Source organism: Aythya ferina, assembly GCF_964211825.1.
Source record: "Aythya ferina genome assembly, chromosome: 10".
NCBI classification, from domain to species: Eukaryota; Metazoa; Chordata; class Aves; order Anseriformes; family Anatidae; genus Aythya; species Aythya ferina.
In genome coordinates this window covers 9,089,010-9,108,233 of record NC_140306.1, presented here as the reverse complement: position 1 = coordinate 9,108,233, position 19,224 = coordinate 9,089,010, and the positions used below count along the sequence as shown (strand labels likewise).

The 19,224-nt window shown below is 43.6% G+C and overlaps 1 protein-coding gene across 1 annotated transcript; it reads right to left on the bottom strand.

Annotated features, from left to right (window-relative positions):
• Positions 1-641: 641 nt before the first annotated feature.
• ACOX2 (acyl-CoA oxidase 2) lies at positions 642-18,770 on the bottom strand. The gene is made up of 15 exons (XM_084530991.1): positions 18,641-18,770; positions 17,716-17,883; positions 16,622-16,784; positions 14,245-14,396; positions 13,666-13,773; positions 12,403-12,522; positions 11,841-11,956; positions 11,259-11,431; positions 9,756-9,918; positions 8,880-9,070; positions 7,438-7,599; positions 6,361-6,466; positions 3,414-3,631; positions 2,336-2,468; positions 642-1,371 (listed from the first exon to the last, which is right to left on the bottom strand). Exons 2-15 carry the CDS (start codon positions 17,873-17,875, stop codon positions 1,309-1,311), a joined length of 2,028 nt encoding a protein of 675 aa, XP_084387117.1. The 5' UTR covers positions 17,876-17,883; positions 18,641-18,770; the 3' UTR covers positions 642-1,308.
• Between the last annotated feature and the right edge of the window lie 454 nt (positions 18,771-19,224).

Sequence of the window (19,224 nt, the reverse complement as noted above, 5' to 3'; positions counted from 1 at the left end):
TGATGCTGTTTGATTCAAGGCACTCTGTTTCTGTGTTCTTTCCTAATTTCACATAGCCATTTATGCTTCTCTTGGGACTTTGTCACCATTATTTGTAGAATTTCTGGTTACGCTCTAACAAATGCCATTGGGAGTAGAGTTGATGTTTGTTTTGACTGAATGGATCACATTCTCCTGTGATGTTCTTGTCACAATTGTTTATTACCACAACTGCTTTAATTTCTGGGCTGTGTGGACCATAGCTCTTTGGGGATCTAAAATGGGGGTCTGGAGTTTTGTGGCTGTTTCTGGCTCGTGAAGCCTGGAGCCTTGCAGCCCAGCTCTCAATCAGGCTTGTCTCAGCGTGTATTCCTCTGTCATATTTTGTCTCCCCTCTTCATACATTGTAGGGATTTTGACTTTTGTAGTAAGTGATAGTAAGAGCTTCTTTCTTCCAGAGGTGGAAAAGAAAAGCTGAGCTGATGAAGCTCAGGAAAAATAGTTGTTTCTTGCCTGCAACATATGCTAAAAAATATCTGTGCTAGCTGTCGCTGAACTATAATCACAAGGTGTTCTTTGCAAAACTTCATTTACTAGCAAGTTAATGATGGGCCCGGAACAACCTGGCTTTTCATAATTATGAAGTCTCATAACTAGAGAAGTGGTATTCCAAATAATACACTTTATTGGAGTCCAAGATTTATCAAAAGACAGTATGAGCAACTCTATTAATGGGAAAGTAAATTCTGCAGATAGTTGATATTGGCTTTGTCTGGATCTTCATTAGCAAGAAATACTTAACTGCTGAGCAAGTTAAGAGCTTTTTTCATTGTTGAAACAAGTGCATTTTCTAGCGTGCTTCCTGATATAAAAGAGTTCCTAGAAACCAAGGACCATAATTTTACATTCCTTAGGTTTTTCACTAAAGGTTGCTGGTATTTTTTTTTTCTGAAGATACTATACAGTTAAAACAAACAGAGGCTGAGCTCATTGTCTTTTTTTTTTTCTTAATCTGCATGTAGTAGATTTAAAAAAAGAATAAGACAAATGGTTCAGTTTCTGATGCTATCTCAACGTTTCCGTTAGAAAACAGCAAAAACAATGCTATTTCTGACTAGACTGCTTCATAAAAGTGGGTACCACTCACAGTTGTTTGGCTTCTGTCTGATTAAATGCAAATGGCTGGCTAAGAATCATGTTTCATACTTGTAGCAATTGCAAATAAGCAACTGATGATTTATCTCTGATTAGCTAATATTGATGCTTCAGAAATGAACTGCCGCACAAAGAGTGGGAAGAATGGCGTGCCCTTCATTTGGATCACGGTCTTCATAATTTCGATAGCTTGTTGTGAAGAAGTGGCCGCAAATACTTTTCATAGGCTGGGCTTATCTGTTTGGAAAGAGAATGCAGCAGTGGATTAATAGCAGTAAAGGAAAAAAAAATTATAACCTCTTCCTGCTTCTTAAGACTGATCTCTGAAATGCAGAAATTTTACTATACATATATATATATATATATATATATGTATATAAAAAAGCTACTTCAGTTATGTGCAGGATCTTTCCCCATCAAGTGCTCTGTCCTTCATAACCAGTACACAGTACTTCGCATACCAAATGGGACAGCATACTATTTAACTTCAAAAAATGTGCTTGAACTTGAATGTTTGCTATAGGCAAGTTTTCTGTTCAGCTGTAGACTTTCAAAGGGATTGCTGATTACCACAGTAAACGTTTCACTTAAGGCAAAATGAGTTTTCAAATAGCAATAGCCATTTGCATCATGCAGGATTTTACATTTCTCCACAATATGGATGAAGGAAGAAGTGAAAGTAAAATGCTAAAGATGAAGGGTAAAATTGCCTTGCTTAACATTTATAGTCTTTTTGGTTAAACGCATTATTAAAAAAATTAAGTATTGCACCTGTAAAAGTACCAGTGAACGGAAAATACCCTGCAGTTAGATAGAGTTGTGCCATAATATTAACTATGTAAACAGACTGTAGTTTTAGCTTATGTAGTACAACATTACATCAGTGTCATAACCTTAAAAACAAAAACCACACCGGTAGCATGACAGTCCAGCTCCTTTGTACAAGTTCTAGTACTTTGTGTGCTGTAATTCATCATCAGATTGTAGTTGCCCCTCTAGCCCACGAGCTGTTGCATGTCTGAGCTAAGACCGTAGGTGGCATAATTGGAATATCACAGTTCACTGTTCAGAGCGAGATACTTAGGATTAAGAAGTCTTATGCCATTTCACTTTTATCTGTATATCTTTGATTAAAAGAAAAGCAAACAATTTCTGCTCTGGCTAATAGAGAATTTGCTAGGCTGTAATCCAGCAGCTGTACCTGCTGGTTGGTTGGTGACTTCTGAGCCCACTCGTAAAGCCGTTGGTAAACGTTTCCATCATAACTGCCGAGTGCAGAATTCAAGCTCTTGTCTGTGAAGTCAAAAGCATCCACTAGTGGAACAGCATCCTTCCTAAGGAGTAGAGGAAAGGCAGTTGTATTAGTCAAGTAGGTATTGCTTTGTAAGGGAGAAAAATAAACTTGAAAGTCAGTTGTCCACGTTCCTTGGTCTAAAATGATTGTGGTGGTTTTCCTTTTGCCTAGACTATAGGGAAAATGCTGCTTGTTTTGATTCCTCAGAGGCATGTTCTATTAAAGCCCTGAGTTAAGTCTTAAGCTTATTGCCACTTCAATTCTGTCATTAATCTGAAAACACTTGCTGTTTGGCTCAGTTCTGTTCAGCTCTTGGTTATGGTGTATTCTTGTTTTTCTCCAGGTGACTTAAGTAGGACCTTACACACAGTAGCAACTCACTTCTCTGCACCAGATGTTAATCTGCTCTTAACAACACTGAGCAGTGAAAGGTCAGCCCTTTGTGAAAAAGCCTATGTGAGCATTGTGGTAAATAAAACCTTAGCATACTTCGGAAGTCACCTAGTAATAAATAGTGTCAAGCGGATGCATCTGATCTGGATGTAATCAGAATTGTTTGGGTACCAGTTACAAGTCACCAATGGCAACAGGCTGTATTAGCTGCAGCTTAAGCAGATTTTGCACTGTGTGATCGGTTCCTGTAGCTGCTTCCTGCCAGTGCTGTTTTGACTACAGATTTTCTTGCTTTCGCTGTGCTGCAAATGGTATATTTAGGATTTCTTGATTTATAACTCACAATTTCATTTTACAGGACTTTAATTTAGTGATTGCAGGGAAGCTAGACCCTTAGATTTGTTTTGCTGTGAAAATGAGCTCTGTGTAGATGTTTCAGTGAATTTCTAATGCTGCCAGGCAATGAAAATAAAAACTGGGTGAGGTGAATTTATTCTGGAAATGTTGCCATAGGTGCAGCAGTACCATTTTGTATTTATTGCAGGGACAAACTGAATGGCTGTGCAACTCCTCATGGGCTAGAGTGGCTCACCGAATGACACCCAGGAGGTCCAGGTATGATGCTGTGATCATGTCCATTTGAGCTCCAGATATGTATCCATCATGCAGAAAGAGTCCTGCATTTGAGAAGATACCGTGTAATGCAAACAGATCACAGAGATGTTTCATAATCTTCTGGATGCCAGCCTTGTTCTCAAGTTTTTCCACAGTCTCTACAAAGTTTTTCACAGTGATGTAGTGGCAGTGAGCCTGGAAAACAAATACAATCAACAGTGAATGCACCTCTAAACACTTCTAAGTAGGCCAAGTGACTCAAACATTCTTGCAAAGAATATAAAACCTTTTCATTTCCCTGGCACTTTACCAGTCTGTATTCTTTGTCTGCTGATTGACTAGGCCTTTTGCATTCATGCTTTACTGCTACAGTAGAGGAGAGAAATGGGGGGTGTAAACAGTCAGCACTGTATTTGTAAACTCAAGAAAACTGCTTCAGCAATCTTGGTGGTACCTCACATATTTGTGATGAATACTCCAAAGAGTTTGTATGATGGAAACTCATTGGAATGTGCTTGTGTTAATTTCTAACAAGTGAATGTTGGTTATATACAGCAGGAGAAAAAACTCCCATTGGGTTCAGTGGCTATACAGCTTCAGCTCGGAAAACATCCCTTTCTGTTGGAAGAACGTCCAAACTTACCTCTTGCTTTTGTTGTTTCAATTAAACTAATAATGTCAGGGTGAGACACCAGTGGAGTGTCTGCTAACTTGCGGAAATACCAGCTCAGCACAGCTGAGCTCCAGAGTAAGTGAAACAGGATGACTCCACCTGTTTGAGGGGGTGATTCTTGTTATGTTGACATTCCTCTGGGTTGTTAGTGATGTTGGTATCTGCGTGGTTTCACTCCTCTGTTGTACAGTTCTCCTCCCAGCTGTGGGTGTATGCAAGGCACACCTGTGTTGCAGCTCCTCCTAACAGCATGGTCAAGCAGTGTGGAGGTCAGTGTGGACTGCAGAACCTGCCTGAGAAACTGGGTGTCTACTCAAGCAATTAAACTGTGTGGAGTCTGTAGCAAAGCTCTAACTGGTGTCTGAGCCACCCGGCTGAGAGCTGGCAGGCAGTTGTTCATATGGCAGTAGTGTGGGTGAGGCTCCAGAGAAGGTGTGGAATAAGTAGTAAATACAGAAGCGCCCCAAGAATACAGCAGGCTGTTGAGGTTTTAAAGCTATGGGGAAGATAAGGTTTTCGGGCAACTCTTACTCTCCCTGAATATATCTAAGAAGCCCTGGGGGCCTGGATCCTGTTTTCTGAGGAGCCTAGCAGCACAGTTATCACTTAAAATATAACAGCTAGGCCTCTGGGTATGTTAAGCTCTTTGGAAACTGTTTCCTTCTGTCTAGCCTTGTGCCTAGGTTCTCCTCCTTCTCCATCAGAGAGCCAGATTCCCCTTCTGAAATGTGGTCTCTCTTTCCCTTCATTCCAGAGACTCTGGCCACCAATTTGAGCAAGTAGAGGAGGAAATGTCTCGTTAATGTTTGTGCACAGGGAGCACTGGACAGAAAGTCTTTCCTAGAGGTAATCTCTGAATAGGAATGTTTTGTTTCAGTTTCATTCCACTAAAATGTATTTACATTTAAACATTATTGGGAAAGTAATTTTAAAAATGTTGCTTTGATTAAAGGAGCTCTCCTCTTATTGTTGAGGCAATTACACAGTTATTCTGCTCTTTTGGGGTGACACACAGCAGACAGGTAACCACAGATAACGCTACTGTGGAGAGCCAGTCATGCAAAATCACTTACTCAGTGAGTTCTTGTTTTGCAAGATTAAGTAACTGCACTTAGTAGTATGAGAGGATCAATGCTTCTAATAGTTTTGGAATAATTTCACCTTCACTAAGAAAGGGTTTGGCTCATCAGGGACTGAATACAAAGTGGCTGTTCCCTTGGGCTATTTCCTACTATGCGAGCATCTAGATGATACTGCTATGTTTAAGTATGCGTAGGGTTCCTGTTTCCTTGCAAGGGGCTTCTTGCTGAGTCCATTTCAATTTGGGTTGGTCCTGGCTGAACCACAGATTACAGCAAGATGTTTTTCATTAAAAATTGAATGAAGCTAAAGTAAGCCACAGATCTGTTTCACAATATTCCTTTCCTTAGTGAAGGAAGGAAGGAAGACCTTCACCATAATTGTAGACAAATTGCACGTAACCACATTAAAAAAGAATTTTGCTTCCTGGAGATACTGAAGTATCAGTGATTTTGGCTTTCATTTATATTTAGGTCCCTTTTACCCTCTTGCTTTCTTTTCTGCTTAGTTCTATACTAACCACTTGCTTGGGGGAACTAATGCTGATTCTATTTCAGCTGAAGGAGTGCAGATTGCCTATCCAACCCATGTGAACTGGGAGTTGTTTTTAGGCCTCTAAATTGTCTTTGCTGATTTAATTTCTTTCATCAGTAATTAACACTGCATTATCACAACTTTTCATTTTTTCTCCCTGCATTTATCTTTCCTTGTGAGAGCAGCAGATGTAAGAAATAACACACGTTTCACCCTTGTGGTAACTCTACCATCTTTCAGTAGGGTGGCTTTGGGGAGGCTTTCATCTGAAAGCCATTAACAATGAATTCTTATTAAAAGCTGAACATAAATTGGAGGTGGTGTGCTCTCATTACAGGCCATGGGAGGTCTGATTCTGCTACTGGTGGCAGCAGAACTGTGTGTTTTGTCTCCCTTTTGCTTCTATCCCCGCTAGTCTTTTTCCACCTGGCCTATGCAAATTTTTGTTCATAGTAGGAATTTGTTTCCTACTATGATATTCTGCTGTGCAGACCACAAGGGTGGCATGGTCTTTGTGGTGTCCCTTATATGCTAACAGAAAATAAAAAAAATTGAGACTTTTAGGCTAATTGTGCTGTTTCTATTTCATATTGTATCATAATGTTGAATGTCAACTAAGCACGTAGATTTTGCTAACCTTTGCAGCCTGTACCAGCTGTACTGTGCACTGGTTCCAAGCTTCATGCTTTTTGACTCCTGATTGAATCAAGTCCTGGAGCTTAGCTGCTGTGCTGCTTGAGAGTCTGGAAAATTAAAAAACAAAACAAAAAAAAACCAACAGCATAATACTTGTATATAAATATAGCAGCCCACGTGCTCATTTCATATTCAGACTTGTGCATGATCAAATGTCAAAATGGCATTTCAATATTTGAATTGAGAGAAGTTTGATTATGCAAAATCCGCACCCAGACCACCCAGGTACTAAAGGATTTCTGCTTTTAACTTCCATTATTGCTTACTGGGATTCTTCTGATTTTTTCTTAGGTTGTGTTTAAGGACAGCTTGCAAAACAAAATAAAGCAATGACAATATTAGATTATGTTGTCTCTGCTTTTCTAAATGGGGATCCAAATCCTGCTCCCATTTACAGCAAAGCTTTCAGAGGATGGCTGTGTTTTTATACCAGTTTGAATGACAGTGGGATTGCTTATCTGTTTACTTGATTTTCAAAGATGACACCTGTATGACCCATAATACTAATGAGACCATGTGCGATACCATTCTGAACTGAATAGTTGAATGAGTAGTTGAAAGGCTACAGAATGAATGATAGGCTTTGTGTTTGCTGTGGTATTAATTGAACACAAATGCCATTTTTTCAAGTACGTGACATTTTAACCTGCTGTATAGGACTGCACAAGGTCCAATTGCCTAAAGGTGTTACTGGATGACAACTCAGTGATGTGGTCTGGGATTTACTTGAGTGGTGTCATCAGCTTTGTACAGAATCAACTCTCTAATATAGTTTTTATGTAGCACATGGCTAAGAAACTTTTGATGTTCTGAACATGAAAGTTTCATATTAAACATTTGACATGGCTGTTAAACCTGTCTGAGGGGTTAAGGCTTCCTCTTCTTTTTCAGGAGCAGATGGTGCCAATTCTTGTGGAATTCTTTATTCTACCTCCCTTTAAATCAATGAAGAAGCTGAGCTCTTAACACATTTCTGCTGTCAAACAGAGAAACCTTCTCTCCCGTCCTCTGTACTGACCTGATTGCTGTGTGTTGGTAGGCCTCCACATAAATGTCTGGACTGAGAAAATCCAACTTGTTCTTGGCTGGACACTTCCCAGGTTTCACTGCAGCCAGATAAGTGACAGATTGTGGAACAGGCTGGCCAGCACTAGCTGCTGCGAAGCACTTAACCAGGAACCTGGGAAGAACATAAAAAATCAGAACAGTCCACTGTCATGATCTCCATACACCAAATGGACATGCAAAAAGTAGAATGGGGCTTCCCTGGACTGGGTGAGTAACAGAGAAGTGTGACCTATCCCATCAGTGGTCCAAAAGGGACTGAACAAAGGGATTGAACCAGTGATGGCCTTTAGTTTTGCATGGTACTTGTAGTCAACTGATCTGTGATGGGTCTCAGGGGTAGCCTGTTCACTATATTTAATGCTACAACAAATCTATAGTAATGCTTTTATTTATTTATTTATTTAAGGAAGGAACTTCCTGTGGCTATTAGCAGCCTCAGCAGCATGAGTATACCCCTTCCCTGGAAGTGTCCTAGGCCAGCTTTGAGCAACCTGATTAAGTGGGAGGTGCCCATGGCAGGGGGGTTGGGATGAGATGATGGTTGAAGTCCCTTCTAACCCAAACCATTCTACGATTAGATATATTGTCATCTTTGCAATCTGAGACTCAGTACTGGGAGTCTTAATGGTGGCTTGAACACTCAGTCACATAGTAACAAACATGAGGTCCTTTCCTAATGCTAAACATGTGTCCAAGGAGCATTCCCCACTCCCCTATTTTTTTGGCACCTCAGCTATGACCTGGAGTGACTATGTCTGGCCACGGAAGGTTACAGCATTTCTCACCTGACCTTGCTATTGATCCTGTGAGAAAAAGCAGTAATGAGTGCTGAAGCGTATGCATGGAAGCACAGAGCTATGTGGTAGCAGCTTTGTCTGTGAGAAGTGTACCGGCTTTCTCCTTCTAGTAAAAAAGCACATTATTAAAAGTTCAAGCAGATGTGGTTTCTTTCTCTTCTGTTTCATCTGCTCTGGATAATCATCAGTCTGGTGTTCTCAGAAGCATGACTCATCTAGAATCAGTATCCAACAACTTTGCCTTCTCTGCATCAAACTCACTTTACCAATATCATGTTCTATCTGTTGCTTAAAAAAAATGAAACTACAAAGCTTGTATAGCAATGCTTTTGCTGCGCTACTAGACTAAGAGGAAAATGAGGTTATGCAGAACAGCACCTGCATATGTCCCCAAACCAAAAATAGAAGAGAGAATCCAATTCCCACACACCTCCATGCCTACTAGACAGAAAACATGAATAGTTATGGCCTGAGTTGTATTTTTAGAGGATGCTATGAGAAAGGAGTAGCTGGTTTTACTGGTTTTTGAGAAGAAGTGGTAGAAGCTGAATAAATTAAGGGGCAGGTTTTCATCTGAACAAATTTGAATTGTTACCTGGCAGTTTGCAGGAGCAAAATTGTGTTCTCCCCTTCATAGATACAAGAGGCAAGTATTTTAGTGTACAAGGAAGGGAGTCCACTCAGCAGAGAATAACCATGTCCTCCGCATGCCCTGAGGCAGATCTCCACTCCGGCAGTGCAGTACTGACTAAGCATAGCTTTAAAGCCTGAAGAAGATGCATGAAGCTGTTAAAAAAAAAAAAAAAAAAAAAAAAAAACAAGTAAAAAAAGCAGATTATTAATGGTGGAAGTGTTCTAAAGCAATCCTCTGAATATGTTCACAAGGGGTAAAGTTTTCTTTTTTGATTTTGTACAATTTCTGGGCATGAGCTCCTTTGCATGCCAGTGCAACACCCAGTCCCCAAGCATGACTCTTGGTTTCTGACTGGGATGCCACACATGCCCGTGCTGGGCATGGTGCGGTTGGCTTATGCATTTTTGGGTTTCTCTCAACCAGCAGTGGCTTTGGCTGCTCTTGTTAGAAGCATGCGTTCAATTTAGGCTTCCAGTTGCAAAATCGTATGTTGTATCTGCAAAGTCACGTTTTTGGTTTTGCCTGTGCATTTTAGATGAAGTTGTGAAATAATGCTTTGCACCACCAGCTACCGGGAACGATGTTTTTATCAAACAAACATGCTTTTCAAGGACACTGCACTCTGCACTAGTTCCCAAAGCCAACAATTTGGGGCGGTAAAACAAATGCTGTTGCTGACTGGCTGGGGGCATTTCATCCTTTACCGCTTCAGCCTTCCCGTTATCTAGTGGTGAGAGGAATGCTTGTCCAGTTTGCTAAAGTACTTTGAGACTTAGGGATGAGAAGGGCAATGTTAAGTGCAAAACAGCTGTCGGAGCCAATCTTGCAGCAGCTCACCTCTGGCAGTGAGTTGAAGTTCCTCTCCTGGATCTCTTTGTAGCCCCTGTCAAACAGCTTGTGGAGATAGTTGTTGACGAAATGGAAGGCATAGGCTGCTGCCAACTGAGGCAGCAATTTCTCTTGCTGGGTCTGGTAGTCAAGGATTTTTGCTTCTTCTTCCCTGTTGGAAGACAGGTGATGAAGTATGGAAAGCATGAACACGCACAGCCACTGTTAGTTCACCTGAATGTCTTTCATTACCAAGAAGCAGTACGTGAGAGGGATTTAGCCATCTGCTTAGTCTCCCTGCTCTCCCCGTCCCTGTGCTGCCAGCTTGCTAAGCCGTTAGACAAACAAGCCCAACTAGGAAAAGAGTGATTTTTCTTCTGTGTTGGTGAACCAGACTGTCAGACTGGAAAAGGCTCTGCGTGATCAGTCAGTACAGAGAGGGGGAACAGAGACTGCAGGAGAGGAAAAGGAGGAAGGGCAGCAAGTTGGCAGGTGGCATAGCCGAGGTGGTGGCACTGCACCCTGAAAAGCTTTTGGTTTTTCAAACTGGATCCTCTGGTTCTGGGTGTAGATAGGAGAATGCCAGCCTCAGCTGATGCTCCTGCGAGGCAGACAGAGGTAACTGTGCTCTGATACTGTTTTCTGTTCAATCTAAAATAGAAGTGATGAGGTTATAATTAAGCTTGTCTTAATAGCTGCACCTATGCTTATTTTTTTGTCAGTTGTTTCAACTTGCTGATTCAAGTAGAAAGCAAAAAATCTTCTTTCAGGTAGAATTTCCTTTTGAATGCACAGTTTGATTAAAAACAGTTTCTTCTCTGCTAGGTCAGACTCCTCAGTTTCTTTGAAAGCACTTGAGTGTTAATTATTGTAAGCTTTCTGAGCTTTTTTTTTTTTAATGTTCTTTGTGGCTTCTGCTGCATTTAGAATATTTAGGACTTCAAGTGATGAAATTGGTTGTCATAATGATTCAGCACGCTGTGTTCCTGTGTTTGGTTTGCATTTGAAACAAACCACGTTCTCATTAGGAGATTTAAGAGAAAATGTTTGAAATCTACTCAAACGAAAATACCTATTTAAAAATTACAGGGATTTTTACCAGACTAAGAACATTCACTGTTGCAAAATGTGGTTATTGGAACTGTCGATGTTGGATACTGTTTTAATGTTGCATCCATTAGTAGGGTGGTATAGAATAGGAATTCAGCAACTTGTCTGTTTTGTCTGGATTCTGCTGAGTTATTGGGAAGCCAGTTGAGAAAAATAGGCTGCCTGTGTGAATTGCTGAGCTATTCAAACTATGAAACTTATCTCAGAAAAATCTGTAAACATATTCTTTTGTCCTTTGACTGAAGCTTATTAATGTAAATATCAGGAGAGCATGTTTGTAATATTCTTCCCGTCTGGGACAGGAAATAAGCCAATGAAAGCTGAAAAGTAGAAATACAGAGTGGTGTGGTAGAACATGCTGTCAGGTCCCCTTCCCACCGCTGCAGGCTTGCATGGCATTACCCAGGATTTAACTTGGACTGCCGGCGAACTGCAGAGTATCTGATGGCAATGGTGCAAGCTTTCATCAGAGGTAGAATAACTTCATCTGAAAGGAGGGAAACACGTACTGTAGTCATAGTGAAATAATTAATCTTCTGTGACCCACGTCTTATATAGGTGCCATCTGGCTGAACCTAGAACAGAGAGAGGATTTGAGATGTCTTCTTTGATACTGCAACTTCTTCCTACAAGGGATGGTTGTGTAAGTTCTGTGTGTAGAATAAAATGAACACTGAAATATTTCACTGAGAGCAGATCTAAATATTTCCATGTGTGATGGGGGAAACCTGTCTGTTTGAAGAGACACATTCTTACTGCTTTTGCCTTGGATATTTTCCGCCAACCCCTAACCTTTGAATGTGGAATTCCTGTTGCAGATTTTCACTTAGGATTCAGATAACTTCTACCGTTGATACAACTTCAGAGACTTGCATACACCTCAAAGGGAGACTTTTGTACTAAATTTAGGCAGGTCGCTGTCGTCTCTCTGGCTGTGTGATGAGAGTCTGATTGGTGAGTCTGTGATTTGAATGCCGTACATACCTCACAAAACTTGTTCAGCATGTTCTCTCTGGGGATGCGCACATTCTGCAGCATGAGGTAGCCATTGTCAATGTGCTCAAAATTCATTTTGGGACCAATGTCTCCTGCAGTTATGCCTGCAGCATAAGAAAACAGCCCGTTTATTTCCACTTGAACTTTTTTTTTCTTTTTCTTTTCTCAAGTTTGCAGCAAGCTAGGGATCCCAAAGGAAGGGCACGTTCAGTTTTCCTTCCTCCTCAACATGGTTGATCTTGCCTGAGGGATGCAACAGGCATTTGAGTGCTTTGTAGTAGCTTGTTTCCATAATCCTGCTATGGTGCTGGCTGGGGTCAGAACTGAGGTGTTAATGCAGAAGTGGTCAAAGCCACCCAGGCTTCTGGTTAAGAACAGGGCTCTGCATTTGCCTAAGGATGCAATGAATCTTCCTTTAGATAAAAAGGCTGTGGTTTGGCAACTATAGCCATCTCTGCTCGCTCTCACTGAGCCGAGTGTTTTAGAAAGCATTTATGGACAAAACAGGCAGAGCACCTGCAGAAGTGCTACAGCGCGTGGCAGTGTTTACCTGGGCACAGTGAATGGTCCCGAAGGCTGCGTATCTGCACGATGAAGGGATGCACGCCGTAGCACTTCCCATGCACGTAGAGCTGAGCAAAGACCACTGTATGGGTTGCTGACCTTCCCACTGTGAGGAGAAAAACAGCCACATTGCCTTGAGACAAGGCATGGTAAAAACACTTTCACAGTTCACAGCAGTCAATGCTAATTGTGCACTGGGTGTTGCCCAATGTCACACCCACCCCTGGCGTGGGTCAGGGTGGGTGTGATCCACAGGTGCTGGAAGCTGGAGAATGCCTAAATCTGCATTCTGAGCTGCTCTTGGCTCACAGAAGTCACATAATGAAGCCTGGATGACGAGTCTGCATCACCAGATGGGGAAAAAATAACAAAAGTTCACGCATTACTGAGGGAATGGGAAGTGCTGTCTGTGTCTGTTCTGAGTAACTCCAGTTGTTACTGGAGACGCTGGGTTTGTATGGGGAGTGTTGCTGTCAGACCCCGGGGCACTGCAGGTGTGGTGCTGCAAGGGAAGAATGGGAAGTACAAAATGATGGTGGTGCTCTGCACCTGTGTACTTCCCCAATGTTAGGGAACAAAGGGAAATAAAAAACAACTATATGGTGAAAATAAAAAGGCAATGCTCAAGCTGTTATACAAGTCCTCCTTCAAAGGAGAGAAATGTATCTCAGTGTTCCTCCAGTTACCGTGATGTGCTCTGTTCCCTTGTGCAGGGGTGCCTAGGGTGCACATCGTGCTCCTTCGTTTGGGAGGTCTGGGAGACCTGCCCTCCCAGGGCTGCAGGGAGCTTGTCTCAGTTGTGCCCAGTTGGTGCTGACCAAGTCATCAGACACAGCAGGTAAGTGTTTGATGCAGCTATTAACGATTGGCTGATTTATTTTTATTTCCTGTGAAATACCTTCCTAAGGGGAGCCAGTATTTTCACTCTTGAATTTTTCATGCTGAGCCTGCCTGTTCTTAGGGATTATCTGCCCACAGCTTTTGGTTGTCTGAGTTTTATTTACAGAGAAGAGAAGATTGATTCTTGCAGAAGCAGGCATTTTCAAGGGCTTTAATAGACAATGGCGGCTTCTTTCTGGCCTTTAAACTTGTATAAAGCCCTTACATCTCTTACTTGCCTCTAGATGTTTGCATCTCTTATTGAAGTCCTCTGCTGGCACCTGGGCCCTCAAACGTGGAGCTTAAGCAAGACAGACTGAGGAACTGAAGGAAGCAAATGAGGAAAACCAAACTATTGTGTGGTACTTACTGTCCCCAGGCCACCACTTCATTGCAGAGATCTTTGGTGTGTTCAGTATAAACTCCTGCGTAGTGGTATCAAAGACTGCTGTTGTTTCCAAACCCTGAAGATAAGTTCCTTTAAAAAAATAATAAAAAAAAAAATCTCCTGGTGCATCACAAGGGTGATTAGAGAGAGGGGAAGCTCCCTGGAAGCTGGTGTATGTATAATCACGCTTTTGGGGTTTATTCTTCTGGTGAGAATCATGAAATAATTCCCCAGTAGCCCCCCAGCACAGCATCTCCTGCAGAGATTTCTTGAGCCAAATTGTACTTGGGCAAGCTGCCTGGCTGGTGGTGACTGTCCCCTCTAGCCAGTGTGACTGCCTGGCATCTAACCATAAGCTTTCACCCTAGCCCTTGTTATTTTTTTCCACAATAGTGAAAACCAAACGAGGCATCTCCAGCTTGCTGATGAAGCAAAGGTGTCCTTGTTTTCCCCAGCCACCCCCCTTCAGTGACACACAGACAACTTGAACTCAGCTCCCCTGAGAATCTGGGCCAGAGCCTTTCATCCTACAGAAACACTGTGACCTCCCTGTAGCCTTACCGTGTCCCAGTTCAGTCTGGGCATAGCTTCCTATGAGCTGGTGTTTAGTGGCAAGAGGAATCCATTTGGCAACCTGTTCGTCAGAGCCCAGGACCGAAATACTTCTCATGAAGACACGGTGAAGGAGAAATGCCACGTCTCCTGCAACCGCCCTGGGGAGAAGGCACAAGTGGTGCTTTTACACTGATGAAGTTCCAGGGATGTGATTAATGCGGCAATGACGTGGTGGCAGTCACTAGGCAGTACCACCTGCTGAATTTTGATTTCTGCGTTGTCATACTCAACACAACGTGCAGCATCAGTACAGCATTGCAGGAAAAGTGTTCTTTCAAGCTGGTTTTGTTCCTTCTTTCATAACATACTTTGCTTAAATGTCACTAGCTCATTATTTTACTTGCTCTTGGAGGAATTAGCTGTTCTGAGTAGCAGATGCTGAGCTCCTAAAACACAAAGCCCAGCTCCATCAGTCCTGTGTCTCTGATAGCTCTGTAAACCCTTCATCTTTTTTTGGCTTCACAAGATTTTTTTTCCTGATTATTGAAATCCCATTCTAAGGCAGAGCTAAAAAAAAAAAATAAATAAAAATAAGCCCCCCCCACCCTAAAGCATGGTAGGCTAAATTACTTCCCATTCTGGAGAAACATCTCAGTACGTTGGCTTGTTGCCTGTACTCTTCCCTAGATGTTAGCTGTTGGTTACTGTCAGAGACAAAATACTGGGGTTCATGGGGCTTTGGCCTGACTTGATGCATGTTTTCTTGTGGAAAAATGTAAATCCATCCTGTAACACCTGTTTTAGTGTCTGGTCAGGTCCTTTGCCATCTGCCTGGCTGATAGGGCTACATGCATCCTAAAAAGCACCACTGCTGAAGCTGTCTATGGCAACTTGGGCACAGTGATTTCCATGGTGCAAATCATACTCATTTTCTTTAAGCTTTTTGTTTTTTGTAAGAAACCCTAAGAAAATAAGGAATACAGAATATGGTTAAATCACCTCACAGATATGAGTACAAGTGCTCTCACACCTAAAAATAAGTGCCTCTGCTGTTCTCATTAGCTTGGCTTTACTGCAGTGCTCTCAGAAGTGTCCTTTTCTAGACAGGTAGCTTTTATTTTTAACAAATGACTGTGAGCTTTCTTTTATACTGGACCTGAGAGAGAATCGGTTGCGTTGAAAAAGTGGGGAATACTATGGACAAAGAAGTTAAAGGGAAATTGCTTTGATTTACAGAGATAAATTTAATAAACCCCCTGGCAGCCCATCCAGAAATAATGCTACTGTATCTGTGATTTCAAAGCTGACTTTTAAATGTGTGTAAGTGATTCAGCCTGTCCAGCACCAGGACTTTTGTCAATGAGAAGTTATTGCTTGCCTTGTATTTCATAAGAAAAGAGCTGTCCTTCCACGCAGCCTGTGTTCTTAATACAGCAAAATACGATCACACAAGGCTGGCACTGCTGAAGCTCTTGGCATCAGGGGGCCTGATGACAGCAAGCATAGGTAGGACAGACTGTTGAGTTTTCTGAGGTTTTTAAAATTTGGGATATCTTTATTCTGAGAGAGGAGCAAAGAAGTGCTTTTTATTGGGAATGTAATTATCAAGTAAAAGAGCTCTTGATGGGAAATTTCCCATTTATCACTGTAGGAGGCATAGCTTAGAATTATAATCTTTCATATGATGAAATATTGGAAAGTGACTTTGAGCATCACTGATGATTTGTAAGGTGCAGACATTGCTCTTTTGAAAGAGGCTTTTCAACTTGCCCCTTCTGACTGACTGTGCAACCCCACCAAACTGGCAGCATGCACTGGGCAATAGCAAGCTTGCCTCTGCTTAGTAAAGGGGGAGAGAAGGTGGGGCAAACAATTACAAAGTGGCACTCAACTCCATGCAGAACGTTAAGAAAAAAATGTGAGGCATTTTATTCCATTTACCTACAAAATAAATGGTGTTACCTTGTTGTTTGTTTTTAATTCAATATGGGTTTTCTAGGTAACGAAAACGTAATGTTAACTTTGTCTGGAAGTCAGTAACGTAACTGGAACAGTAACACTTAATGGCTGAGGACAAGTATGAGAGCTGTGGCACAAGTAAAAACTTGCTGAAGTGAATATATCACGTTGGTGATGTGAACTGCTGTGATCTATCAAGCTGGGTCTGTGTGCTGCTCTTTGAGAAGTTCCCTGATGCGTATAACAATTTTCCCTTTACCCAAGCATGCTGCTGAAATGAAAACCTGCAGCATGTTTGTATCAAAACCTGATCTGTTGACAGTTGGCCTGTCCCGACCTTTGATCAAGCTGATTCTTGTTGGCAAGCAAACCTTTTAACCAAAAGTTACTTGTACATTTATTAAAAAAAAAAAAAAAAAGTTACCTGTAGATATATATAAATTCAGGTCCATCCTCTCTCCATCCCATCTCATGCATCTTTTTTTGGAGGTGAACGGCCTTTCTGACTGCTGCTTCATACCTCTCATTCTGGGTTTGGAAATATTGATTTTCTCTGCTAAATACAGGGTCGCGCTCGATCACTTCAACTGTAAAGCAACATGAAGAGTTTATCTGAGAGGGCTGGAGAGCAGCAGGTAGCACCTCAGAGTCCCCGCCATGGAGCCTTGTCCCTGAGGGTTTGGTGGGGTGGCAGAGAGGCACATCTCCCGTGCTTTAGATCCGACTCTTTTACCTCCATATCTGAGCCTGGCTTCAACCCAATACAAAGCTGCCCCTGCTGTTTTCCTGTGCCAGCAGCAGGGCTGTGCTCACTGCACCACAGAGCAGGCGCAGGGTCCCCGCCAACACCCTAGAGCCCACCAGTGCTCAGCGTGCAGGAGGTGCCTGTCTGCCTCAAGTAGAGAACATCATGAATCCATGTGCATGATGTTCTCACGCACATGAAGCATGCAATTCTACTGACCTTGATCCTTTCTCATCTGATCACAGTATAACATAGGTTTAATTATCCCTGGAGGTGGAGATGTTCAAGACCAGGTTAGATGAGACCCTGAGCAACCTGATCTAGTGTGTGGCATTCCTGCCTATGGCAGGGGGGTTGGCACAGGATGATCTTTAAGGTCGCTTCCAACCTGACCAATTCTTTGATACAAGCTTCTTGCTGGGAAGGGTCATCCAGCTGCGATCACAGCATGATGTGTGTCGCTGTGAAGCACCCCTAGCCCCGGTGCTGGGGCAGATGCCCACCTACATGACTCTCGGTCACTGTATCCCAGTTTAACCTGCCTTGGCAGAGAGTTTGGGAATGAGAACAGGGATGGGGAAAGGCTTCAAAGTGGCTGTGGAGGAGTTGCATTGATTTACACACGCAAGGGACCTTAACTCCATGCTCCTACTCTCTTTGAAGGCAGTAAGCGAGCACCTGGGAGTACAAAATCCACCATGCAAAGTGGCAGAAAGAGCAGGAGCATGGCACCTTGGTACCTACTTGCAGCCACCACCCAAAGGCTCACTCACCGACCGCCCTCCGCACCCGCGTGTGCTCAGCTCCGCCGTCCAGCACGGTGGTCAGCCCCTCCACGCTGAAGGAGGCCGTCTGCCTCTCGCTGGCGAGGTCAGGATTCACGCCGCCAAGGCCGATGCCCTGTGCGTATTTGCTGGTGCCCAGCAGAGCCATCCTGACGGCTGGAAGTGATGGGGCTCGTTAGTCGTTGGCACACCTTTAATTAGCTGTGCAGCGAAGAGTGGGCTTATCCCCAGTGGATTGGCCCATGCCAGGGGCTGGTGCAGGCAGGTGGGCTGGCCCTGGGCACGGCTTGCACAGGGCCACTTTCTGCAACTATTGCAGAGCGCCGCAGTCAGCAAGATTAGATGTACTTTGTACACAAACAGGCACGCTTCCATGCTGGTTTAAAAAAAGAAGCCCTGCCTTGCCCTTGTTGCAACGGGAGTGGAAAGAGAGAGCTTGAGGCACTCCGAGACCTCAAAACGCGGGTTGTATGAGCTTTTTATTTAACAAACTCTTCACTTTCATCACCTCGTCCTTTCCCAACGTTGTGAGAGGAGTCCGGACTTGCACGTTGCACAAATACGTGTTAACGGTGACGGCATTCCCAGCCCCTGCCCCGTCTCCTCCCCAGGATAAGCTGTGACCTTCCAGTGCCTGTTGCAGCAGGGGGTGTTAGTAGTAGCAACAACACTAAGGAGTGTTACTAACAACAAGAAGCATTAATAATAATAAAAATGCGATGGGGAGGAGCAGTTCCTTCCCTAGGCGGAGAGCTGCCTGCCTTGCCACGCTTTTTTTGGGGCAATACCACAAAAAGTTGGATCTCTGCGGGCTTTGCACCGCCTCTCCCACTCCGCGCCCTGCCCCTCAGCCTCCCGGGCCTGCCGCCCCGCTTCCTGCCCGCGGCCGGCCATGGCGGCAGCCGCCCCCTACCTGCTCTCGGGACCTGCCCGGCCGCGGCTGCCGGCGCTCCCGGGGCCGGGCCCTCGTCGCCGGGGGAGGCAGCGCCCGCCCCCCTCGGGGCGTGTTTCCGAGGCCGAGGCCGGGGCCGGGCCCTGGCGGTGGGGCGGCGGCTGCCGGGTTGCGGCGGGCTGGGCCTCGGGAGCAACGGGGCCTCTGTGCTCGGTGGGAGCAGAGCGTGGCCCCCACGAGCTGCTCGGCCACCTGCCCGTGTCCCAGTGTCTCTCTATATATACATTTTTAATAAATAAAACTGTAAAATCGCACGAAGCACCCTTATTCTGGATGGGAAGCCAGCTACGCCGGCATGAAGAGGGGAATTTGCCACTTGCTTTGGGGCCTTTTTGTAACCTCTGCGATCCCAGTGACCTTCCTTGATTTAGCAGGGGGTTAGATGTGGGTTGTGGTTGTTGCTAGAACTGCTGTAAAACGTTTATCAAATAACAAGGTGAGCTTGGTAGCATCAGGATTATTTTTCAGTCCAAAACTGAGTTTTTAAATTAAAGCCAAGGGCAACGTGTCTCCTTGGCATTGAGTTGTACCCTGCCAGGCAGGAG